This window comes from Prionailurus bengalensis, chromosome C1, assembly GCF_016509475.1.
Source record: "Prionailurus bengalensis isolate Pbe53 chromosome C1, Fcat_Pben_1.1_paternal_pri, whole genome shotgun sequence".
NCBI lineage: Eukaryota > Metazoa > Chordata > Mammalia > Carnivora > Felidae > Prionailurus > Prionailurus bengalensis.
Genome location: NC_057345.1, coordinates 97,430,611 through 97,457,624, shown reverse-complemented (window position 1 = coordinate 97,457,624; position 27,014 = coordinate 97,430,611). Strand labels below are relative to the sequence as shown.

Below are 27,014 nucleotides of genomic sequence, written 5' to 3'. Positions count from 1 at the left end.
TTGAATAATTGGAGGGTATGACAAGATAAGTGGACTTAACATAGGAGAAAAAACTTAAAAAAAAAACTAACCAAAATAAGATAATAAACATAATAGGATGGAAAAAAGTAATAAACAGAATAAAAATACTTATATCCAGAATATATGAGTGAGATAAAAGCTAATACCCAGATTTCCCTTAATAATAAGTGATTGAAGAAAAATAATTTGAAATAAATACAAATGACAAGTGACAAATCAGTCCTGCTGATAGAGACAAATGGAAATTAAGGTAGACGGTATTTGGAGTGTGCTTTGGGCGTATCTTGTAAAACATGACTGAGGTTTCCCTTAATTGCAGTCACATTCTTTGGCTTAACTTCAGTGTCCTAAGCTGCATATTTCTGATTCTTTCGGTACAACGAATAAATTGCAATAAAGCTTGTAATTGAACAGATTTGCCACCAGGTGTCATTTTTGTTTAACTTTAAAACTACATTGCAGGAAGGAGACTAGAACCCCATGGCTCTCAAATCTGTGGCAGACAGGCCCTCAGAGCAGGGAAGAGTCCTCGACTGGTCTATACAAAGCCGCAGACAAAAAATGGCACTTGTGAGAGGGAAACGTGAACATTCTTTGAAAATTCTGTTGTTTAAAATGAAGAATGCATCTTTTGATAAATAGAACAAATAACAGTTCAAGTTTGTGTTACTGAAAAATGAAATTATGGGGGACAGAGGAGAGGAGAGAGAAAGCAAAGAAAGGAACAAAGGAGAATAGGAGAACCAAAGGAAGAAGTAGGAAGAGGGGACAGAGAAAAATTAGGCTCCTCAAAAAAGTTACTCTGTCAACCACAGCCACTACAGTGTATATTAAAATTACACAATGTTTCCAGCACATTGCTTACATTCTCTTAGAAGGCGCTGAGAACCTCTATACTTCTCTGGAACAATCTAATCCAGACAGGCATGAGCCGTGGCCTGACGTGAAAACACCCGGGCTGGGCTCACAGGACCAAAGATCTGGGCCACACCACGGCCATCACAGGCTGAGTGAGGCCAGCAAGGGACTTTTAGTCTCCCAGAGCCTCAGTTTTACATCTATAAGTGGGGAAAATGCCACCTACCTTAAAGGGTTTTTGTGGGGCTAAAACTAAGTGAAAACACATGTTACCTGGAAGACGACAGACGACATTCTCTAAATCTGATTCTGTCCTGCAGTAAAGATCTAACTAAATCTGACACTATTCCCGAATGTGAGACTTTCCCACTCAGCTGATCTCATTGCCTTTGCCCAGAACACCTTTTTCTGTCCTCCTCAGATCTCGACCAGATTTACGGATGGCTTAGGACTCACTAAACGTACAGATGCCCCTGACTCTCAGCGTTTTTCCATCTATATCACAGGCTCCCATTTTCTTTTTTTCCTGAATGACACTATTACATTGCCTGCTAACTTCATCTATCTCATGTCCTGTCTACCCAGTAATAAGTTTTGGGAGCTGATTTTGAAAAAAAACCCAATTCTCTCATTAGTGTTTGTCATCCATTCTACACTTCCAACAAATGTCTACAGAGCATCTAGTATGAATATTCAGGCCCCAGATCAGGACTGAAGATACTGGAGGGGTGCCTGGGTGGCTCATTTGGTTGAGTGTCTGTCTCTTGATTTCGGCTCAGGTCATGATCCCAGGATCGTGGGATCAAGCCCCGCGTCAGGCTCTTCACTGGGCAAGGAGCCTGCTTGAGATTCTCCCTCCCCCCACCCCCCTTTCTCTCTCTCTCTGTCTCTGCCCCGCTCTCCTGCTTGCACTCTCTCTCTCTAAAAATAAAAGGACTGAAGATACTGAAATAAATACTAGGCACAGGACACAAAGTACAGATATCAGCCTAACAAAGAGGGAGGAGAGAAGGGAGGCAGGAGGATGGGGCAGAAAGGGATGCCCAGGTCGCCTTGCAGTGTGAGTCTGCTGGAGATAAACTCTCATCATTTGGGCGGTGGCACCAGAGTAAGTTGTCATTAGTACAAAGCAGCCATGATCCTTAGCAAGTCAAGATTTTGATAATTTAGTAGCCAGAGAAAGAATTCTTCTCTGAAAAGCTGATTTCTTAGAGTTTGCAACAAACCTGGGCATGGTAGTAATAGCTCCCTTTCAAACATCAGATCTTACTTTTGAAATGAGAGTTGATTTAACCCTGAAAGTCCGAAGCTCCCATTCATTTGTAAAGAATGACATGTTTTAGAAACAGACTTTGTCTGCGTTAAGGCCTGTTTGCCTTTTATTTGTTTTGTGAGATTAGTGCATCTGAGGGTTATATTTGGAACCAACTTTTGAAAATTATATCTTAGTTTTTGGGGCTCCTGGGTGGCTCAGTCATGATCTCGCAGTTGGCGAGTTCGAGCCCCACATCGGGCTCTGTGCTGACAGCTCAGAGCCTGGAGCCTGTTTCAGATTCTGTGTCTCCCTCTCTCTCTACCCCTTCCCTGCTCATGCTCTGTCTCTCTCTGTCTCAAAAATAAACAAACATTAAAAAAAATTTTTAAAAAACTTTAAAAATTATATCCTAGTTTTTTGTTTGGTTTTTTTGTGACAATACAATGGGAGATTTTTTTTAAAAACTGGCAGATTTAGGGGCGCCTGGGTGGCGCAGTCGGTTAAGCGTCCGACTTCAGCCAGGTCACGATCTCGCGGTCTGTGAGTTCGAGCCCCGCGTCAGGCTCTGGGCTGATGGCTCAGAGCCTGGAGCCTGTTTCCGATTCTGTGTCTCCCTCTCTCTCTGCCCCTCCCCCGTTCATGCTCTGTCTCTCTCTGTCCCCAAAAAAATAAACGTTGAAAAAAAAATTTAAAATAAAAACTGGCAGATTTAAAGTATACCCAGATTTAAAAAAAAAAAAAAAAAAAAAGAGAGAGAGAGGGAAGAAAAAAGACCAAGCTCTCTCTACTGAAATCCTAACCCACTTTCTAATGCCACCCATTCTCCACTCATATGAAATCTCCACTCATAGCCACTCATACTCCCCGCCTTTTGACCTTGTGCACAGGTCTGGTCATTTGAAGAGGGGTGGGGTCTTATTTGGTTTAGGGCTACCCCTTCTCCCAGTTCATTCAGTTCTCACTCATAAAGCTTTGGGTAAAGCAGACACTTGACACATGTTTACAAAATGAGTCATGGGAACGGGGCAGTGATGTGGAAAATTCAGAACTGCAATCATTATTAGAATATACCATCTGATTAAAAAAAAATTATCTTCCCAGATGCCAACTGGTGGCAGAGGGAGCAAGTCCAAAGTTCTCTTGAGTAGTAGGGGGGAGGCTGTCTGGAATTTAAAATTCAATGTACATTAAATGTAAAATCTAATGTATAAACTAATGGGATGCTAGTGGGCTATTTTTTTAAAAAAATCGAAGCCAGCACACGTCCCCTCTATAAGATTCCTCTTTAAGTAATGTTCAGAGAAAGAGGAAAATACCTTATGTGCAGACCCATAAACAATCTGGTCTGCAGTTGCCCTGTCCAAAGCTAGTGTTTCAGAATTGAGGGCAACTATGATGGATCACGACCCATGCGAATTCTAGTCTTTCAGATCATAGTCAAGGTTCGGAGAGTCATGCTTTTTGATCTCTGGCTACCTCTGTAGGGTAGCTAGGAGGAAAAAAAAAAAAATCCTGGGCCTATTATTTCTGGAAAGAAGTTGAAGATTCTGTTTTATCCTGGCATTTCCAAGACTTTTAATAAGATGAAAAGGATATTTTATTTATGAGTCCATTTGCCCTCAAATGTGGATGATGTCAGTAAAAAGTAAATTTCCTTATGGAGCAAAGTCAAGACGGTGAGGACAGCGTCACCGAGCTACAGCCTAGCACTCTCGAGGGAGGACACGGAATCACCGGGGGTCAGAACGTCTAAACCAGGAGCGGCTGCTCTCAGGTTCTGTGATGGAAAAACCTGGCTGCTTAGCTCGGGGGGGTTTCCGCACTCCCTTTGATCAACCGTTTTCAGTAGTTCCCGGTCTGGAGCCAGAAGCAAAGGCTGTGGACAGAAGCGAACTCACGTGGATTCTGCCGTCTTTGATGGCGGGGCCCTCCTCAGCCAGACGCAGGATGAACAGCCCCATGTTGTACTCCTTCCCCCCGCGGAGGCTGAACCCAAATCCCCGGGGGCCTCGCTCTAGCTCCACTGGGTAACAGCCGAGGCTCTGGGAGAGAAAGAGCGTAAGGAAAACAAGTTTTCGTGGACTGCTTTACTGACAGTTTGAAGAAAGGCTACCTTTGTCGCTGGAAGACAGCATTTATACAGTCTGTGTGCATTTCTAGATCATAAGAAAGGAATGGGAGTTTGGGTCGAAGAGCTGCCTAATTTTTTACAAATGCAGCCCAAGTTAATGTGAAGATTATATGTTTTTTTCCCCACTATTTGGTCAATGGGCAACAGAACTATCAGAGAAAAGAGTTTGGAGAAATGCTTCCTTTAAGGAGATTATGACTAATTTTCCTGAAAAAAGAAAAAGAAAACCCCAACCCAAACCCTACTTTGATGAACTCAAACCCTGCTATTTCTAAGTACCTGACTGGGGGTGCTTATTTCTCCAACGTCAGGGTAAGCTTTTTTACCCTTTACACTCTCTCAGGGAAGCTAAGGGAATGCCAAACACACAGCAAGACATTTGGGGGACGAATGTATCCGAACTAATTTGCAAGACAAATTCACCAGTGTTGGGCCGCCTGGTGGCTCAATCGGTTGAGCGTCCGACTCTTGATTTTTGCCCTAGGTCGTGATCTCACGGTTCGTGAGATCGGCCCTCATGTCGGGCTCTGCGCTGACAGCACTGAGCCTGCTTGGGGTTCTCTCTCTCTCTCTCTCTCTCTCTCTCTGCCCTGCATGTGCTCACATGCGCGCTCTCTCTCTCAAAATAAATAAAAACAATAAAAGGCTTTCCCTAGGTTCTTTAAAAAGAAAAACTCACCAGTGTCAGCGGTTTAGCCACTGAAAAGAACAGTTTGCACCTGGGGGGTAGCTGCTTACCTGATTGTGCCGGCTGCCTACGACGGAAATCATGGCGGCGTCAGGCTGGGCAAGGTGCTTGTGGTCAGACCATGAGTGTCGGTAAGAGGCGGAGACGTCTTTCCCGATTTCGCCTTCTACGGCACCTCTACGAACAGAGAAATCCAGTCACTCCCAGGACAGAGAGAATGAAAACACTCTGAAAGCCAAGGCAGGTTAGTCTCTTTTCAAAGCTGAGCTTGCCACTCTCCCGAGCGGCCGCCGGAAAGGCAGACTGCATCGAGAGCCAGAGACGCTAGGTGCGTCTGGCGGTCAACAGCCGCGTCAGCTCTGTCCACATCCCACGTTGGTTTGGTCTGGTTTTTATTTTGAGGGCGTCTCGGTGCAGTTTTTGTCAAGGAAAGCTGCGCTCAAGCAGCTGAACCAGAGGGCAGAGGAGCTGACCCTGCCGGGGAGAAATAGCTCTCCCCAGCGCCGATGCCCGCGGAGATGCTGAATTTGTGACAACCTCGCTTTTGTTTCGTGGCTAATATTTTCAACAAAAGAGGTGAGGAAGTGCCTACAGGTACCACTCGGGCAGGCTGAGAAGACAGCAATGCGTGTGGGTCTGGGGTTCCCTGCCAAAATCAGGGGGACCGAGCGTGGCGGAGCCAGAGGCAGCTGTCGCTTCTTTCTCTCCAGTCCCCACTTGTCGGACATGATGGGATGACTGTGTTGAGCCCTGGGATGAGGCTGGAGGAGGGATGAGGTACCGAGGGAGCGGGGGGAACTGGGAAGGTATCTGAGGGTGGAAAACACGAGAGTTCTCATTCTGACCTCACGGGGGGGGGGGGGGGGGGGCGGGAATGGGGGTGCGTACGGAAGAAGGGGGAAATGAGAGGGAAGAGCCCGCACCTGGGGAGAGCAGCCTCACCTGTCCCCAGGTACGTGGTTGGCCTGTGACTGTCCCATGGGTCTGTGCTGCAGGGCGGGGCTTTGCCGGGCGGAGTTTGTTCCTGACGGCGGGCCATGATGCTCTGTTCAAATGAGGAAACAGGAAACATGACCCTTTGTACATAAAGACGTGGAGGCCAAGTGCTCTACGGGAGTGAGACCGTCACAGAGGGTTCCCGACCCTAGTGACTTCGGCACGAGCAGCACTGTGGCCGGCTGTCTGGAACTCGGATGTTACCATTTCCTCCCTGTGGCTGTGATCACTGCTTAGGTGTGAAGAGAACAGGAGCCCTATTCTTACCGCACACACTTGCCTCTTCTGCCTTGTTTTGGTCATCCGCACAACAAGGAAATCGGAAGTGTACATACTCAACAACAGCATCGAGAAGACGGAGCTCCAGGAGCCATCCGGCAGCCCCATTCTATGGGCTTCTGGAGCGCACGCCCCGCACCCAGCAAACGCCAGGTCTCAGGAGTGCTGGACACAGCAGCCAGTCTGCGAACCGCACACACGCCTCTAACCCACATCGTTCACAGAGGAGCAACTGCTCTGCCTGGCACAAATACCAAAGACACACTTATAGAATCATCCCGAGTGTCGACAAATGTCGACAAAGGCTTCACTGCTTCTGTTTTCTGAAAGCACAAATACAGGGGACAAAACTGAACATTTCTTTCTGTATCATCGCCAGTGGCTCCACACCTGCTGCTGTTCCTTGAAGGCAGGTCTCATGACCAAGCGTGGGAACCACCTGCCTCCGGGTGGCAGGTCATGGGAGATGACAGGTAGGGGAGACTCTTAAGGCTGTCACACTCCTAATCCGTCAAGCTGAAATTTCCGAATGCTTATCTTGTCCATATGTTAAACATAGGATATTAAAAAAATTTTTTTAACGTTTATTTATTTTTGAGAAGAGAGAGACAGAGCATGAGTGGGGGAGGAGAGAGAAAGAGGGAGACACAGAATCTGAAACAGGCTCCAGGCTCTGAGCTGTCAGCACAGAGCCCGACGCGGGGCTCGAACTCACAGACTGTGAGATCATGACCTGAGCCAAAGTCGCATGCTTAACTGAGACACCCAGGCTCCCCTAAACATAGGATATTGAAAATACGAGAGAGAGGGAGCATAGCTTAGTGAATAGCATAGCCATGAACTCTGCAGCACGACTGACAGGGGTTAAGCCTCTTATTATTTACTAGCTGTGTGTTCTTGAGGAAATTATTCACATTCCCTGTGCTTCTAATCACCTCACCCATAAAAGGAATTATAGCTACCTCATGGGGTTATTGTTATCCAACAAGCTTATAAATGTTCATGCTTCAGACAGTGCCTGGCATCTACCCATTATGTACATGTTTCTATTATGGTTAACATTATCATAATCCTCAAAATGATGAAATCTTATTTGAGGTTATATTTTTCTTAAAGTGCACATTCTGAAATTTTACCTTACTTGTTAAAAATGTTCAACACTCTAAAGTCAAGTGCTCCAGAAAGGAAGAGTGGTGTGTGAACTTTTTGGGGGGAAGGTGGGGGGAAATGGAAATCTGTTGCTCTTTTATTTTTATTTGAGAGAGAAAGAGAGAGAGAGAGAGAAATGGAAATCTGTTGCTCTTACTTTATTTTCATTTGAGAGAGGGAAGGGAAGGGAAGGGAAGGGAAGGGAAGGGAGGAGGGAGGGAGGGAGAGAGAGAGAGAAAGAGAGAGAGAAAGAGAGAGAGAGAAAGAAAGAGAGAGAGAGAGAGAGAAAGAGAGAGAGAGAAAGAGAGAGAAAGAAAGAGAAAGAAAAGAAAAGAAAAGAAAAAAGAAAAGAAAAGAAGAAAAGAAAAGAAAAGAAAGGAGTGCTCACCCAAAGCAGGGCTTGAGCTCACCTGATTCAGGACTTAAACTCATGAACTGTAAGATCATGATCTCAGCCAAAATCAGATGCTTAACTAACTGAGCCACCCAGGTGCCACTGGTTGCTCTTTTTTTTTTTTTTTTTTTTAACGTTTATTTATTTTTGGGACAGAGAGAGACAGAGCATGAATGGGGGAGGGGCAGAGAGAGAGGGAGACACAGAATTGGAAACAGGCTCCAGGCTCTGAGCCATCAGCCCAGAGCCCGACGCGGGGCTCGAACTCACGGGCCGCGAGATCGTGACCTGGCTGAAGTCGGACGCTTAACCGACTGCGCCACCCAGGCGCCCCTGGTTGCTCTTTTAAATTGCTATCATGGGGGCGCCTGGGTGGCTCAGTCGGTTAAGCATCCGACTTTGGCTCAGGTCATGATCTCACAGTCCATGAGTTCGAGCCCCGCATCGGGCTCTGTGCTGACAGCTCAGAGCCTGGAGCCTGCTTCGGATTCTGTGTTTCCCTCTCTCCCTGTCCCTCCCCCACTCACAGTCTGTCCCTCTCTGTCTCTCAAAAATGAATAGACATTAAAAAAAAAAATTATAGAAATTACTATCATGAATTTAATTTTCCTCTTTAGCTTAACAAGTTACTTATGCTGGCCCTCCTTGCTGGCCTCCTTGCTACCAATCCTACCTGCAATCCACATCCTGGATCCCAGCCCTAACATATAAATTGAAACCCGCCTCTGCCTTACTTAAAAACCTGTGGTAACTATTTATTGCTCATAAGATACTGTCCAAACTTATCACCTGGGCACATCTGCCTTCCCACTGAAGCTCCTCTTCAAAGTGTCACCTTCTCTGTGAAATCTCACCTGTGGTTCCCTTCAGCACACTGTCTTCATAGCATTTACCGCATCCTTTCAGAGCGAGCCCGATACCGGCCTCTCTTGCTAGAGCATGCACTCCTCGAGCGCAGGGATCACACCTCATGTATGTTTATATTCCTGCACCCACAAGAAATCCCCAGATGTCCGTCCACTTTGGCTTACAGGGTACCATCAATGTCAAGTTACGTGCCTCTAACCTTGAGTGCCCATTCTGTAGCTGAATTCTTGTCTGTCATTGTACATTCGTGGCCACCATTTTAAAGGGAACGGAAACTGATGGGAGAAATTACTTCTATGGACAGGATGACTGGGAGATGCTTGTACCTTAGTAGAAGTCCAATTTAGATAACTTTTTGGCTTCGCTAGCTTGGCCAGAATGACAGGTGTTTAAGTTCAGGACAGTACAAATAAGCTGATCAATTTCAGCCTTTCCTCTACCCTTCCCTTTGGTGAGAGATGTCACTGCAGCACAAGGAACCACACACTGGTGCTTCCTCTTTCAGTCACGTGTTCTTTCCTTGTCCTCTTCCTGGTTAAATAAAACTTTCCATCACTGGTATTTTTTCCAGTGTTAGTCCTTCAACCCATGTTGCATGGCTTCTCCGATTTACTTCCGTGGTAAGAGCCGTTCCACTTCACAAAGTTAAATATTTATTCCATGATGCCAAACAGGCTTATGTTCTCTCTCCATTTTATCTGAAAGTTCTTCAGATAGTAAAGCAATGGGTTAAGCAGATCACTCCCTCAGTGAGGATTAAATTTTTGCGGGAGTCTCTGTATGTAATTATTTAAGGAGAAAGTGTATTATCAGACGAAGAAACACAAAATCCCGTAGTTAAACTATGGATACAGACATTACAATGGATCGTGACTCATCCTCTGCAAGAATAAATGAGAACTGTGTAAGAGTACCTCCTCAAACTCCAGTAAGGGGCACAAATGATGGAGACATCCTAGGCTCTTAGGTGGGGTAACTTAATAGTTAAAGGTATAAATTCCCCCGAAGTTAATATATATCCAATATATCCGAATAAAACACGCAGTTGGGTTTCTTAATAATTTGCTCTAAAATTTTACAGGGAAGAGTTTCATGAATATCTCGTCCATTTGGAGTGTGTGTAGGGGGCGGGTGGATAAAAGCTTGCCTTAACAGACAAGATATTGGGACCTACCACAAAGCTACAGATTTGTTAAAAAGTGTGTGTGGATATACATACGTGCACACACACACACACACATTAAAACACGTATTATGTATATTACTGTCAGGAAATACATATGTAAATTGACCCAAGAACAGATAAATCAATAGCACAGAACAGCTAGGAGACTCATGTTGGAAGGGGATGCAAACACACAGGAACGGTGGCTGCATAGATCAATGAGGAAAAGAAGTGTTATCTGATAGCTGGTGCTATAAAAGCCCGCTCAGTGTAAGAATAAAAAAATAAAGCTGGATCCTTCCTAAAACTACAAATAAAAGGGAGGCACCAGATGCATTAAAGAACTGAATGTAAAATTATAAATCTAGCAGACGATGATATAAGAGAAAATCTCTGTGACATGGGGTGGGTAAGGAGAACACGTCTTAAATGAAACTTCAAAAGCCTAAGTCATAAGGAAAAAATTGGCCAATGTGATTATATCTAAATTAAGAATCTCTGTACAGTGGAGGGCACGATGGTAAAGTTAACATACAGATGACAGGAAAAGATCTTTGTACTTTCTAAAATTAAATTGCACTGGGATGCCTGGGTGGCTCAGCTGGTTAAGTGTCGGACTCTTGATTTCAGTTCAGGTCATGATCTCACGGTCGTGAGATCAAGCCCCACCTTGGGCTCTGCACCAAGCAAGGAGACTGCTTAGGATTCTCTCTCTCTCTCTCTTTCTCTGTCCCTCCCTCATTTGAGCATGCAGCCTCTCAAAAAAATTTTTTAAACTAAATTGGACTAATACCTATCCCAAGGAATCTCTAAATATCAATAAGAAAAAGACTGAAATCGCACAAGAAAAAGGAGTAAAGGAGGGGCAGCTGGGTGGCTCAGTCGGTTACGCATCTGACCCTTGATTTCGGCTCCAGTCGTGATCTCATGGTTCATGAGAACGAGCCCTTCGTTGGGTTCTGCACTGATGGCATGGAGCCCGCTTGGGATTCCCTCTCTCTCTCTCTCTCTCTCTCTCTCTCTCTCTCTCTGCCCCTCCCCTGCTTGCACTCTCTCTCTCTCAAAATAAATAAATATTAAAAAAAAAAAAGAAAAATGAGTAACAGATATGAAGAGGTAACTCATAAGAAAAAAAAGCCCCAAAACAAGCATTTGAGGAGATGCTTAAATTAATGGGTAATGAAAGAAATGCAAATTAAACACGAATGAGAGGACACTTCCCACACTGCGGCTGGTTTGAAAGCAGGCTCACGCCAGGCACTGACGGACACATAAAGGTGTAGGAAGCTTCCATGGCCTGCTGGTGGGGGTGAAGGTGCAACAATTATGGAGGACAGTCGGTCAGTACCTGGTCACATTAGGCACGTATTAGGTACGTATATGCGGGTGTATCCAGAGAGTTTGTGATAATGAGGACCGGAGACAAAGTGGTTGTCTGTGAGGGAGGGGCAGGTGATATGTGGTAAATATACATTATGGAAAATGGTCAGGTAGTTAAAAGCAATGGATTATGTTCATCCAGCAACATGGATAAATCTTAAAATCACACGGTGCTGTGATACCAGAAGCCTAAGCAACCAGACCAAACATAGATAATTTAGACATCATCGACATTGAACTTCTGGGCATCAAAGGATGGTATGAAGAAAGTGGAAAGACAACCTGCAAAATGGGAGACAAGACTTGCAAGCATCTATCTGTTAAGGATCTAATATCAGAATATATAAAGAAGTCTTCTAATTCAACAACAAAGAAGACAATTCAAAACTGAGGAAGAGATTTGAAGAGACACTTCTCCAAAAAAGATATATGAATGGCCAAGAGCACACGAAAAGATGCTCAACATCGTTAGGCATCAGGGAAACAAAAATCAAGACTATAATGAGATACTACGTCACTCAGGAAAAAAGATATGGCAGCTAAATGCCACAGGATCTGGATTGGATCCTGGAACAATAAAGTGAGAATTTTTTGAGAATTTGGAGAAGAAAACCAACATAAAATCTGTAACATGATGCTATCTATGTGACTGAAAAATAAATGCCGGGGCACCTGGGTGGCTCAGTTGGTTAAGCATTCGACGCTTGATTTTGGATCAGGTCATAATTCCAGGGTCAAGCCCTGCGTTGGGCTCTGTGCTGAGTATGGAGCCTGCTTAAGATATTCTCTCTCTCTCTCTCTCTCTCTGCCCCTCCCCTACTTGCACACTCTCTTTAAAATGAATGAATGAATGAATGCCAACACACACACACAGATATGTATTTTAAAAATAAAACGAGGCACATACAGCACAATGGAATGGTTGGCCAGTGGGAGTAGGGAGAGAAATGACACGGAAAATGGAGACGCATGGGACCAAACAGATAACTAAATGGAAAACAAAACCAAGTATTCGTGGCGACACTACCAGGGCCATCCTAACAGAGTCCTCGGTAGCCTTTGGTAACTTGGGTCACTCTTAAAAATGGAACAGACAGGGGCGCCTGGGTGGCTCAGTCGGTTAAGCGGCTGACTTCGGCTCGGGTCATGATCTCGCGGTCCGTGGGTTCGAGCCCCGCGTCGGGCTCTGTGCTGACAGCTCACAGCCTGGAGCCTGCTTTGGATTCTGTGTCTCCCTCTCTCTGACCCTCCCCAGTTCATGCTCTGTCTCTCCCTGTCTCAAAAATAAATAAACGTTAAAGAAAAAAAATTAAAAAAAAAATGGAACAGACAAGACGTGACACAGAAGTAGAAATCAATGTTGAGGAATAACACAACTTAAAGATTTCTTTAAAATGAGCAAGGACAGCCAGGTACAAGGCGTTTATGTCCCGTCCTTGAGCACAAGTCAGCACGGTAGGGGCCGAGGTGGTGGAACTGTGGGCTAGAGCAGGACTCTTGAGCTACGAATACGCTGGGGCGTGTCACACCAGACATGACACATGGCTTGGGAACTTAGGTAACCATTTCCTTGGCAAAATAAGCTTAAACATCAAATGGTATCTGGTAAGAGGGGACAAAAAGAATGGAAGGAACTGTCTTTTTTGGTAACTGTCTTATCTATTAACAGTGAATGGCTTATGGACAGTAGGGGACAGCAGGAGACAGCAGGGGAGCGGTATCAGAGAGGAAGTAATGTAGCTGTAGGTGCTGATCCAAACGTGTGATCTCTGAAAACAGCTTTAGGGCTATAAATACTCATTTGACTCTTTGGTGCAGTTGATAGATCTTATACTGAACACAACGAGAAACTTGGAAGACTAACAAACTCCATGGATGGGATTTTTATGGACAGAAGAGACAGTTTCTACTTTTTTTTCCTTAGAAAAAGAAGAGATTTTGAATTTTTTTTTTCAACGTTTACTTATTTTTTTGGGGGGACAGAGAGAGACAGAGCATGAATGGGGGAGGGGCAGAGAGAGAGGGAGACACAGAATCGGAAAGAGCCTCCAGGCTCCGAGCCATCAGCCCAGAGCCCGACGCGGGGCTCGAACTCATGGACCGCGAGATCGTGACCTGGCTGAAGTCAGACGCTTAACCGACCGCGCCACCCAGGCGCCCCGAAAAAGAAGGGATTTTGAATACTTCCATAGTTTAATAAAACTTGAGTATACAATAAAATAAGGTGTAACCACTGAAATGTGATTTTATCTGTCAAACGTGATTGTCTTTAACAGGCTTTGCTGACACATGAAATAGACTTTAAAGTATACACTGCTAAGGAGTGTCCTTTCTATTTTTTCCTTTCTATTTTTCCTAAACACTGATCAGCATTATATAGAAAATCTTGGGTACGTCCCCAAGCATTTGGACCAGTGTCAAAGTTAATTTTTAAGAAAAATGACTGAGCAATTGTGGATAACCTCTCTAAGGAAACACTATCAACAGTCAAGGGTAATTTTGGAAAACAAAAAAAAATTAAACTAAGAGAAAGAAGCGGTCTGTTCCCAAGTCATCTATTTCAAGGCTCGTCAACGTGTGGTTCCTGGGTCAGTCGCAATAAGATGCCGATAGACACTGAGAGTCAGCATTTAGAAAAGGTTATAATGACTGGACCCAATAATTTTATGCCTGTTTTTTTAAAATTATTTTTTATTAAAAAATTTTTCTTAATGTTTATTTATTTTTGAGAGAGACAGAGCGTGGAGCGGGGCAGAGGCAGAGAGAGAGGGAGACACAGAATCTGAAGCAGGCTCCAGGCTCTGAGCTGTCAGCACAGAGCCCAACGCGGGGCTCGAACCCACAAACTGTAAGATCTTGACCTGAGCCAAAGTCGGACACTCAACCGACTGAGCCACCCGGGCGCCCTGTTTTTGTTTTTATTTTTCATTTAATTTGTATGTATTTCACACCAATGCCTTCTGTGTTGGCCTTAGAGACAAGTCACTGGTCCTTTTTACAGATGGTTAGAGAAACAGTGACCGCAGTACCGCGAGCTCCATTACTTCTAGGTGCTTCTCTCACTGCTGCACGCCATGTGTGCTGATAGAAGCATACTACACACGTCGTTCTCCAAACAAGCCTAAAATGTAATTTTCTTGTGACACCGAGGCTTGCTTTTCTTTGTGGGTCACGGAACACATTTAAGGCTAAAAAGCGGGCTCTCGAGATCGCAGTAAAGATACCAGAGCGAAGGCACAGAGATAAAGAAATCTGACCCAAATCACATTAAGTAACAAAAGGCCTTCAAAAAAATTTTTATTGAGCACTTATGACGTGCCTAACATCGTTTTAGGCCCTTGGGGCTCAGCACTGAATATGACAAAATCTCTAGCTTTGGGAATTTATGACTTTACATTCTGGTGGGGGAGAGGACAATGAACAAACAGACCACGGGTTCAATAATCTCAGAGAAAAGTGTGGCGAAGCAGAGGGAGCAGGGCGAGGGGTGAGGGGCCTGGGGCGGGCGGGGCAGGGTTATTTTGGATCCTGTGGTTAGGGAAGGCACAGCGGCTGACAGCACAGAGCTGGGGCCAGTCTACTGACTCAAACACTGCTTCTGTCACTGGTGTTGTGACCGTGGGCAAGTGATCCAAGTGCTCAGGGGCTCAGTTTCCTCAGCCATGGAACCGGAAAATAATCGTGCCTACCTAGGATTAGTGTACTGAATGAGTTAACAGACGTAAAGTATTTAGGGTAACACCTACCACATCATTAAGTGCTTACTAAATTATTACTTAGGTGGGAAGGTCTGAGCAGAGACCTGGATGTGGGGGTCAGTCAGGCCAAGATGGGGTGAAATGGCACAGTTACCATTAGATGAGCACCTTAGGGTACTTACGCAGACTAGGTACATTTTCACCTCAGATTTTCACAATGATCCTGAAATAGATATTATCATCCCATTCTATAGATTAAAAAAAGAAAAACAAAACTGCAGGGTAGAACTGTTAAGTGGCTTGTTTAAGATCATACAACTACCTAATAGGTGTCTGTCAAAGGCCTTACTTCTTCTATTGGGTTTATATTGCCTCTGCTAGATCCTGGCAAAGAAGGGAAAATCTCCTGACTTTTACTCTGTTCATTCACTGAATCATCCGTTCACTCATCCATTTAACTTGTTTCTTCACTCAAAAAACATTTACTGAGCGCCTACTAAGTATCATAGTCAACTGACGATGTTTTGTCTTCAAAGAGCAGAGCATTTCCACAGGGAGACAGTCACAGGGAACGACGCTCAATGAACTGCAGGGATACGGAGTGCCGTGGGATTCACGGAAGGAAGCCCACATGCACAGAGGCCAAAGAGGCCTCGCTCAAGAGTGGATCTGGAAAGAACACTGGGGGGTAAATTGAAAAGGCAAGCTGGGAGCAAAATCATAAAACACTTTCTGTGCAGAGACCAGGGAAGCACTCGGGCTTCCACAGAAGAGGTTTTTAGGGAAAAGGAGCAGCAGACTCTGGGACAGAGGCTGGGCAGAGCGTGGAACGCTACAGAAAAGGGAAATGGGCAGGGGCGGGGATGTTGCGGGGTCCGAGGACTAGAAAAGGCTTCTGAGAGCAGCTTGGAGAGCTCACGTCCACGGGGAAAGGCCCCTCTGGGATCTGGGGCAGGAGGAGATTCGAGTACTGCCTCCACTATGAATGAATGTACGAGAGAGGGGGCAGCAGGAAGAGAGAAGAACAGAAGAATCAAGAATGACAAGACAGACCCCAAGACTGACTACAGTAGAGGATCATGGGGGACAGCAGGGCATGAATACACATTACACTACGAGGGATCTTAACGTGAAAGACTAACCCTTCCTAATTCTGCTACTTTGGGCTTCTCCTCGTGAGTTTTGCAAACTCAGGAAAAATGAGATGTGCGTTACGTAACTGTGTTACCTTGTAATTCATAAACAGAGCCCATGAACTGGTGCTATTCAAAATGGTTCCTAATTAGGAACTCTTAATGACCAGAAGGCAGCTTTAAAGGGAGGCAAGACACTGAATGCATTTTCTGCCCTATTTACTGGCTGTTCCGACGTAGCCCACTTCCCATTTAGACGGCAGCTGCCCAGAACAAAGCCCGGCCCCGAGGACAGGCACTCTACGGCACGGACCTCACATGAAAGGCTTGATAGCAACAGCGACTTTCTTTGAATCTTTAGAGGATTTCCTCTCGCTCAAGCAAGCAGAAACTTAAGACATCATTTTAAGAAAATGAGATCTGAAAAGTATTCCCGATCTCTTTCACTTCTGGGTGCTTGCTTCTCCGGCACACAAATAGACGGCCGCCGCTCACTAGCTAGCTGGGTTATTTTTCCTGAGCTACTGACAACTTTTTAATAAACTGTCTTTTAAATTCATTAAATGGAAGAGGCAAAATAGGAGACTCCGGGGTATATAAATGGTTCTATCACTGCAGTGAGTCTGGCAATGCTCGAAGAAGCCACTGCCTTCAGCAGGCTCTGTGCTGCTCAGAGAGTTTGCCGGAAGCAAATTTACCGGTTCCTTACCCTCCTCAGCAATGACCGTTAGTGTGACGGTGACACCAGCATCTTTGATCAGCTGAACGATGCTATCATGGGACAGTTCAACAATGGACTGCCCGTTCACCGCAGAGATGTGATCTCCAATTTTCAGTTTTCCACAGCGATCGGCTGGACTTCCTTCTATGACTCGGCCAATTTTATGAGGAATTACTATGGGAAAAAATGTCCAGGTTTTTCAATTAGTTTAGTGTTGGATTTATCACCATCATTTAAAAAGTCAACATAATAACATCAAAAACATTCTTTAAGGGGTGCCTGGGTGGCTCGGTCGGTGAAGCACCCGACTGGCTCAGGTCATGATCTCACGGTCTGTGAGTTCGAGCCCCACATCTGGCTCTGTGCTGACGGCTCAGAGCCTGGAGTCTGTTTCAGATTCTGTGTCTCCCTCTCTCTCTGCCCCTCCTCCACTTGTGCTCTCTCTCTCTCTCTCTCTCTCTCTCTCAAAAATAAAGAAACGTTAAAAAAAACTCAAAAACCAACAACATTCTTTAAAAGTAGAGCAAAAAGGTATCACATGATCATCCTATGCACCCGCAATTACTTCCGTATCAGCTTCCACCTCTGGTGCACACGCACAGATACTCTTACATAGCTGCAGTCCAAGCGTATAGACCTCTAGGCTATTTTCCACTTACCATAAGCCTTGTCTCCAATTTTCATATTGCCATCCTAATAATCCTGTGTAAAGGCTACTGACCTCACTGGTACTATCTCGTGAATCTGACGTTCCTTGCCTCATGTTGGCCACATTCAGGCCATCTCAGAAACGGCCACGGTGAGACCATCTTTGATTCTGTGGAAGGGGCATTTACTCCCACAGGGACCCGTGTGAATAAATGCAGTTCAAATTCAAGTTTAGGACTCCGAAGTTACTGCTCAGAAATCCAGGCACAGTGAAATGACTGCCTGTTAAAACGAATCCTACCTAGTTCTACAGCAAAATTAGTTTCTTTTGTTTATACCTTTAGATTTTTTTTTTTTTAATTAGAAAAGCCGAGGGGAATCATAACATGAAATGTTTAACATTAAGATTATTTGGTTCATGGATAAAATCCTACCCTCAGTGTACAAAGCAGAGTCTAAGACATTTGCAAAGACATGCCGTGCAGTTCTATTAGCTCATGATGCTGAAGGCTTTCCTAGATGATTAAGACACTTTGCTGTTATTAGGGCTTAAAACAAGTTCTCAGACGTTCAGGAAATCTTGTCAAAATATCTTTCGCCCCTCTTAATAAGAGGCATTTGTATTAAGAAACAGATGTTCCGGGGCGCCTGGGTGGCGCAGTCGGTTAAGCGTCCGACTTCAGCCAGGTCACGATCTCGCGGTCCGTGAGTTCGAGCCCCGCGTCGGGCTCTGGGCTGATGGCTCAGAGCCTGGAGCCTGTTTCCGATTCTGTGTCTCCCTCTCTCTCTGCCCCTCCCCCGTTCATGCTCTGTCTCTCTCTGTCCCAAAAATAAATAAACGTTGAAAAAAAAATATATTAAAAAAAAAAAAAAAAAAAAAAAAAAAAAAAAAAAAAAAAAAGAAACAGATGTTCCTTCCATGTTCCTTGAGAATTTCCTCACTGGGGTCAGTAAATCTGTCGGCCATTTGCCTCCTGCTGACTACGGACTATTATGAAGGAGAATTAATATTTAAAAGGGCACTCTGAGTATGTTTCATTTCCATAGTAAAATGGGCTCCTTACCAGTATTTGAGTCACGGGTAGGTGTATGTCAGGGACATGTTAAGAGCCGTTCATTTGAACTAGAAGTTATTCTTAGCCATGATTTCTGTCCCCATGGACAGTGCTGTTCACTCCTCAACTCTTCTAGGATTACATACAGGGAGAGATTTTATCCCAAAACAGAGGAAGGCAATGTTGGAAGCAACCGCCTTTCAGCTCTGAATTATTATCAAGCACTTACACCATTTGCCTTAAAGTAACTAGAAAAGTGCCAGGGCAGTGTGGGCCACGTCCTGTGCCCACGTCCTGTGCCAGGCCATGTGAGCGATTCACTGAGAACACAGGTGGCACTTCAGAAACGCCCGGTGAACCAGACAGTGGCCCCGTGGTGACCTTCCAACTCAATACCTTAGTTATCCTCCTCCTTAGAAAAGACCTACTTGTACACACTGTTCATTCTAGATGCCCCGAGAAGAAAATCATTCAGCCCCTTGGCAAAACATCCAACGGAATGAATCTCTGAAGTCTCAGTGACTCCTTTCTCACCGTGTAAGCAATGTGCTCAAAGGGAATTGAAAAATCTTGGTACAGAATTTCCTGAAAGGTTAGTTATCTGGATGAGGGAAGGTAAGATCGGTCGGTAAGATTGTTCTAGTCTTGGCATTTACAGCAGTACTATCAAAACAGTTAAAAATAGCAAAGAGACTGATAGGTCACTTCTGAACACTCTCTGAACGGACTGGGAAATTTTCAAGGTAACCCCGCAGAGTACACATCTTGAGTCCTGCCCTGCTTTTGTTGGTATACAAAGTCCATAGGCATTTGCCATAAGACCAATTTAATCATCTTCATTCATCTTTGGCCTAAATCTGACTCCCGAACTGCCTTGTCCAGCTGTGGAGATCACTTGGGTGCTCTTAAAACACTCCTTTCAGGAAAAGAAAGGACAGTAGCTGGAAATGTCCCCTCTCAAAGAATCCTTTGCGACCGGAACTGAAAAGTATACGATAAGAAAGACAAACACTAAAACCTGTGAACTACTGGCGAAGCAGAAACTAGCCAAGTCCTTTTCATCTTAAATAGATGTCTTTTCTCGGTGCTCCATTCATTTAGCATTTACACAAGCTGGATCCAGGGCAGCAAGGGTGCCAGACCCAGATCTCTGATCTTCGAAAAAGTCATCGGCAGAGAATCTCAGAATTTCATAACTGGTGTCAGAAATGCTACCGGGAACTCTACTTGTGATAAATGTCACCAGAAAACACATTTAATCAGAAGGAAGAAATAATCTTTCCTGAACAGAATACCAATCTATACCAAGACAAGGTCCATAAAGAATGATCCGTTCTGACAGGTTTCCTGCCTTTTCACCTGTGCTAACTCTGGTCTCAACACACCTTTTTCTCTGTGATGCAGTCTGCAGCCACTGCTCAGTCTTTGTGAGTGAAAGCTCCTCACCCAAGCCTCCCCCCAGGCTCCCCTTCCATCTATAAGAGATGAATGGGAGTCCAGGAAGAATGCTTGCAGGGCTCAGCATTCTGTGGGATTATTAACTAGCATTTCAATGAAATTACCAAATCGGGTTTTGTGCCAATGACTGAACATCTCAAGTACTTTACATAAAGTTCATGGACACCCGAAGCCTAATTTACCATTCAGGTTGATAATTAATGAGCTGCAAACACTCATTTCCTACACGAGCTGCTGCCTCAATCTTACATTTTAATTGGGCTTTCTTTCCCATCTCATTACTCAAGTATTGATAAACTTTTTAAAATTTCTTTAAAAAAAAAATCAAAAGACAGTAGACTAACAACTTTATGAATAACGCGACAGTGACAACAGCAGCAGAAGCTACAACAAGCAACAGCAGCTAACATTTCTTGACGGTCTGGGCTAAGGACATCGCACGCATTACCTCCTTTGATCCTCAAACCCCCACGAGACGAGAAGTGTTACCGTCATCCTCATCGTAACAGAGGAAATTGGAGCTCTTGGAGGGTAAGTAATTTGCCCAAGATCAGACAGCTATTAAAAGACACAGCGGAATCTGAATCCAAGTTTGCCTGATTACAGAGCCCAACACTTACCGACCCTGTCTTACACAGATATCTCCCTCTGTGAGACACAAAACCATCAAGATAGTAAGAAACAACTAAAATGAATAGGTGTAAAAATAGTTGAAAAATTTAAATGTAAACAGATACACACAAATAAAAAGAATTACTTAATGTACATTAAAATGCAATATAAATTTTAAATACAAACTAAATAAAAATGTTAAACATATTTAAGGAATGCGACCTATTTTACTGATTTCTTCTGTATCGCTTTGTTTCATGGTGGACACTAGCCTCCTCCCCTTCCCCGAATTTCTGCAGTCCTAGAAAAGGAGTATGTTCGGTAGAAAAAGCAGTTAGCAGCTATGACACCGAGCAGCAATCTTGCACTATTTTTGTTCATCTGAATGCGTGGGATCATCGTATGGCATTGGAATAAGAATATGGTTCTCTGAAATGGTTATTTGGTTTGGGAAATACTGGTTTCCAGTGATGCAACATAAAATCCCCCCAAACCTGCTTTCTTTCATTTTTCTAACACAGGCCACATAATCATCCTCAGAGCATCAGTGACAGTTCCGAGTGTTACCATGGCAACTGCTTGTGGAAAATGGAAACTAGTATCAGTGAGCAGTGACCTGATACTATAGTAATAACTCATCCATGCCACAGAATCTTCTTCCTTTACACACTTGCATTAATTTTAGCAAGATTTTTGCAAATTGGTTTGGCCCACAACACCGCTGAAAGGGTTTCCTTCTTTTTCATCGATTTTCGTGGCCGTCTAGTCTAAGAGGATCTCACTACTCAAGATATACTCAAATCCACTGGCAGAGAGAGGAGCACATTTTCCTGTGCTCAAAGGTTTTTATCATTTGACTTGGAAAAATAGTTACCCAGACAAGTCTGACAGAAAAAAATCTCAAGTGTCTGGTTCTCATCTTATATTCATTTGGATCTTCTAACTGTATTGAAAGATGATTATTTCTTAGAAACAACATTTAATATGCTGAGTCTTAACAACCCTGAACATATTAGAGGTAATTCCTCCTTTGTTGAAGGAATTAGTATATACATGCACCCTTCCCGGATGACAATATTCTGTTAAACCGGGTTCAGGATATTTAGATTAATTTTTAAAGTTCTGACAAAATTTTTACTTTTCAGTGAAGCATATATAAAAGATAAGCATGCCTCTTGTCACTCAAGAAGGTTCCTTTATAGCTGGAATATGGCCATGTTATTAAATAATACAAAAGGACCATTTAAGACATATTTGGGTCAAGATTCTTCTATTAATCTATTTTGCTTCTTCTCAACTGCTTCTAGCATTTAATTCACTTCTGCAAACACAGTTTCTCCTGATTTAAAAAAACCCTATGCCTCCTTATTTTAAAAAACTCAGCATTGTCCTTTCACTGAATCTACTAGGGCACGCCCCTAATATACTGCCACAATATAATCTTGGCGCAAAGTGTGCTGCTAAGACTTATTTTATGGAATCTGAGATGACAGATTCACCTGCAGCCTGAAAGTTTGGTTCGGACTAGCCGGTGTTGAAAATAAAATATTCATCGTTCTTAAAAAGGTAAGTCTCTAAGGCAATTCATACATGATTCCTAATTAGTTTCACAAAGCCCACAGGGAGACTCAGAACACCGCAATTGCAGGGAGGGACAATCGGAGATAGCAGCCCTTACCTCCTGGAGGGGGTTTGTTTTTGGAGGTGAGGATGACGAAGCCAAATCCTTCATTTTCTTTTCGGTGCAAGACTACATCGTAGGCCTCCTGTGGAGCAGGCCTGGCTGGGACCTCTGCTCGGTTCAGGCGGGGAGAGCCATTCTGGGTTGAAAGGAAGGCTTGAGAGCTGTCATCCTCAGGTTGTTTCTCTATAATAAACATGACCAAGTATTTCTAGAACATCATAATTTTTGTTAACTTAAGTGTTTTTGTACTAGGATTCTCACAGGAAAATGTGGTTTCAAATACATCTAGGATAGAAAAGCAACCTTCCCATGTGAGCTCTGGCCATCTTAGATGAGACTCAGATTGAGTCTGTCTGACATCTTAAACACTTTTAAAGTGTGTACCCAGAAGAATTATATGTTTTCTCATTTCAAAGGAAGCTTTTCAAAGCTTTCATCAAAGTTCCTGGTAAACCAATTCTTCTTGAAACTGTTTTCATTCCAGCAAGATTTTGACCAGTAATTTTAACAAAAGTTGGTAATGAAAACTGACATAGTAAACTTCCTTTTAAAATCAACTGTAGGGGCGCCTGGGTGGCTCAGTCGGTTAAGCGTCCGACTTGAGCTCAGGTCATGATCTCGCAGTCCGTGAGTTCAAGCCCCACGTCGGGCTCTGTGCTGACCGCTCAGAGCCTGGAGCCTGTTTCAGATTCTGTGTCTCCCTCTCTCTCTGACCCGCCCCCGTTCATTCTCTGTCTCAAAAATAAATAAACATTAAAAAAATTTTCTTTTTTAAATAAAATCAACTGTAAATATGACTTCGTGCTGTGACTACCACTTGTGATGTTGGGGAGGCCAGTGCATCAGGGCAGAGGTGCCCCCCGTTATCAGCTGAGAAGTGAGCTGTCAACATAGGATTTGTCTTATGCAATGTGTCTTCAACTTCAGTTTCCTGATGGATGAGATCAGATGCGCTAACCATCAGCAGCCCTACTCCTCCCCCATCCAGCAGATAACAGGCCGTCCGCACGAACAGCCAATTCTCCAAGGCAGAGAACAGGTCATACGAATCCCCAGCAAATGGAGAGTTAACGTATACCTTTCTCTCCTACCCAATTACGTCATCAGAATTCAAGAAAGAATGACATAACTTAGTCCTGATTTTAAAAAGGGCAAATTCTGTGCCATAATTTGATACAAACCATCATTAACCATCACGAGACATTGCCATTAAGGAATATCCATTTATAAGGGCTCTTCTGCCTCAAAATCTACATGATTCAGAGATGACGTTTTAGAATTTCAGCAAAGTGCCACGAACGTCCAATCATTAATGAAACATAAAGGGGCTTTTGGTTTGTTTTTGTTTTTGTTGCATAATGTATGGTTACAATGAATTAGCTAAACACCTCCAGTAATATCAAACCACTAGAAAACGTCTTCATGAGGCTTCCCAGGACAGAGCCAACCTCTCGTACAACATCACATTTTTTTTTTACTACATGTGGTTATGTTCTGACTCCAGCATCACTGCAACACTGCATGAAAACCTGTATGCCTCTCTAAATGTCCGATGTTTAGGAAAACAGGCCTTTACCTTGGATGTTGCAATCAAAAACACAGTGCCTCATTTTTTAAGAGTAAAGCAAATATTCATCAGGTCAACAATCATTCACTGATGTCTACTCTGCCGGGAAGGCACTCTTTTATGTGCTGGGGATACAGCAGTTAACTAAATGGATAAATATCCCTATCTCTACGAGGCTTACATTCTTATGCTACCGGGTAGTCTTTTTAAAATTTTAACAAGTGGCAAGAATTCACTTCTCAACATTCCGATGTGATATTCACAAAGCTATTGATGAGAAAAATGCACTTAGAGCCTTGTATCATGGTTTAGACCCCAGACTCTATAATTAAACTCCTGTCTTAATCCTGGCCCTACTGTTCACCAGCTATGTGTCTCCCAACCTTTCTGTGGGTAATTCTAAAACTGAATAATGACAGTATTTATATCACAGTGTTATAAAGACTAATTAAAAGAATCCATAGGTCTGAGATATAGTAAGCAACTCAATAAATGTTTTTTAATGTTAAATTACATTATATTATAACTTCTCAAGTGGAAGCATTCTAGCCTCTGAATATTTAGGAATTCATCAGGATCCAAAATCTTTTGACATTCAGCTAATGGGATATCTTGGTATGACTAAAACACTGTATCTAAGAGAACAGATTTAACCCGGTGCTCCCATCTACAATACCACGTTGGCAAAATCTGCCAACACATTAACATAATCTCAATACGGAGGCCCAAAATTTATTTGTTTTTTGATAATAGTCTTTCTGGATCCTTTTGACCTTACATGGCCTTCCACAATGAGGCCCTGGATCATACTAAATGGATTATCTCAGACAGTATTAAACCTAATAAAGGAACCTGCAAAACTACATAGCAAATGGGCTAAGTCTCTTTGTTTCTTTTTGAACCCATCAGAGCAGGAACAGGTTCACATACCACCATAGAAGATCTTTCTTCTGACGGTTAATAGCACGTGGCCATTTCGAGCAGCCGTCGTCATGAGGTCTAAGACTTGTTTGTGTGACTTCCCTTTAACAGGAATCCCATCGATGCACATCAGTTCATCAGCTGCACGGAGCCGGCCATCTTTCTCAGCTGCGCCCAGAGGAATGATGGCCCCAATGTATATCTGATAAGATAACAAAGTGTAGGTTGGTCTCTACAGTCAACTAAGAGCTACTATGATCCTCAATAGCTATGTTAAGGACTTCCTGACTCAGTACTATGCAAACCAACATATTTTTGCAGTTCAACTATGAACATTTATAGAAGGGGGTTATCTTGGAAAGTGACCATTCTACAAAATGGCACTTCTGATAACCACACTACATGATCTCTTCTCAATCTTTGGGGTTGAATAAAAACAAGATAGAAAATGCAAAGCTGTTTAATAACTTAAAAAGTACCACTATCAGTTCCATCAATACAACAAAACAAATACATTAAACTCAGAAAATGCACTCGTGCAGAGTAGCTCCTAAAAAGTAAAAAAAAAAAAAAAAAAAAAGGATATTGAATGCCATCAGGTAAGATTTTCTACACGCTGTTCACAGCAACTGGGATCATTCTTAAGATATTCCCATCACATATGGTGATCAATACAAATTCAGTATATACAGCAGAGAAACATTTCTTATTCCTAAGTCTCAAAGCAGTAAATATCTTAGGGAACAGAGTGGTCTGAGGTCTACTTACATCTAGGTAAACAGATTTGGCTCATTTTGCTTGCTGGCAATTAAAATCCTGAATTATTAGGCTAGTTTCAGAGCTGTTAACACCTGACATTTAAGAAAAGGATTTGTCCCAAGTTGTTTGAGACAAATTCTTAAAATACCTTCATCAACTCTATGGGTATTAACAAAATAGGAACCATTAAAATCAAATCACATCTTCCACCAAGAACAATCAAGGTATATCTGCCCTATATAGGTTGACCTGCCTTAAGCTTTGTCTCTGGTGATTAACTATAACCAATATGACTAATTAGAACACATTTATAATACATAAATCAAATGTTCTATCCAGAAATGGAAAGAAGCATGTCATTTTAAAAGATTATTGTTCCTCACCTAACTTCCAAGCACAGTAAGAATGTCTTTCTTACATTATACAGAAAAAACACAAATCTGTTCTCAAACTCCACAAAGCACATTACTTCTTTGTCATTCAAACTAAGGGCCAAACTTAAAAAAACAGAACCCGTTACATTTGTTCTCTAAACCTGAGGTGAGAATCGTGTCTAAAAGTTCTAGGTTTTAAAGGCTTTATAAACATAACCCTTCTGCTTTCTGGACAGAAACACGATTTATTTTATTTTTCCCTAGTTTTATAGGTAGAACGGATGGAATGGTATGCAAGGTACTGAACTTGAAAATGTCAACCCACTAATGAGGGTAGGTGACATGATGTACGCAGCCTCAGGCCAACTGTTTATAGAGCATTCATGCAAAGGACAGACTGATTGTGGCAAACAGGATGCTAGATTATAGGTTTCTTAGAGAAGGCAAAGGTCTTAACTTTTGTTTAACAGAGGCAGGGGGAAATAAAAATTGAAAATAATGAACTGCAGCACATAGTGAAATACAGAAATTAATTACTGCCCACTTTCCAGCTGACATATTCAGTTCTTGCCTCAGCCACACCAAGGTCCCTGAGAAACCATGACACTAAGAAAAATGCAGTTCCTCCTCACGTTAATGACACGGATAGAGAAAACAAAATCTTATCTAAAAAAATCAAATAAAGCAAACACTATATTCTTCCAAACAGCTACTTAAAGATTCATAGGAATGGCCAAATTCCAAAATATCTGAACTTACAGACTGGTCCGGCCCCTCGCCTCCCAGTACCCGGAAGCCAAACCCTGACTCCTGCTTCCGAAGAAAAACATCCAAGTCTTTGGTGTTTGGTGCTAAGGAAAACCAGAAAATATAAAGAAAATGAAATACTTGCATTTATTTTAAAAAGGTTAAAATAAAACAATGCACGTATGTAGTAGGATACTATGATAAGAGTTCAATAAACTGTAACCTCAGAACTTTCTGGTACGTGAAAACTTACACAAGAGCATACCACTATTGCAAAAAAAAAAAAAAAAATCAATCGTATTTTTTTCCAGCTCTAAAGAAAACTGTGCATCGAGATAGCTCGGGAACATTTACCCCTACCTTCCACGTACTCAGCTGTACTCTGCCATTAAGTGCTAATGCCTTCCAAATCAATGTTATGATATTAAATTCAGCATCATCCAATTTAAGTTTG

The 27,014-nt window shown here is 43.1% G+C and overlaps 1 protein-coding gene across 3 annotated transcripts in view; it reads right to left on the bottom strand.

Moving 5' to 3' along the window:
* Positions 1–27,014, bottom strand: part of MAGI3 (membrane associated guanylate kinase, WW and PDZ domain containing 3) — a 248,819-nt gene that overhangs the window by 4,541 nt on the left and 217,264 nt on the right. For 2 of the 3 annotated variants that reach the window (XM_043575877.1, XM_043575875.1), the window contains exons 13-19: positions 26,573–26,664; positions 24,690–24,882; positions 22,187–22,375; positions 16,724–16,909; positions 5,896–5,998; positions 5,004–5,130; positions 4,033–4,176 (exon numbers count right to left, since the gene is read on the bottom strand). In XM_043575877.1, the coding sequence (XP_043431812.1) occupies positions 4,033–4,176; positions 5,004–5,130; positions 5,896–5,998; positions 16,724–16,909; positions 22,187–22,375; positions 24,690–24,882; positions 26,573–26,664 (1,034 nt within the window). The remainder of the gene's footprint in view (positions 1–4,032; positions 4,177–5,003; positions 5,131–5,895; positions 5,999–16,723; positions 16,910–22,186; positions 22,376–24,689; positions 24,883–26,572; positions 26,665–27,014) is intronic. The other variant, XM_043575876.1, reaches the window with a different exon arrangement.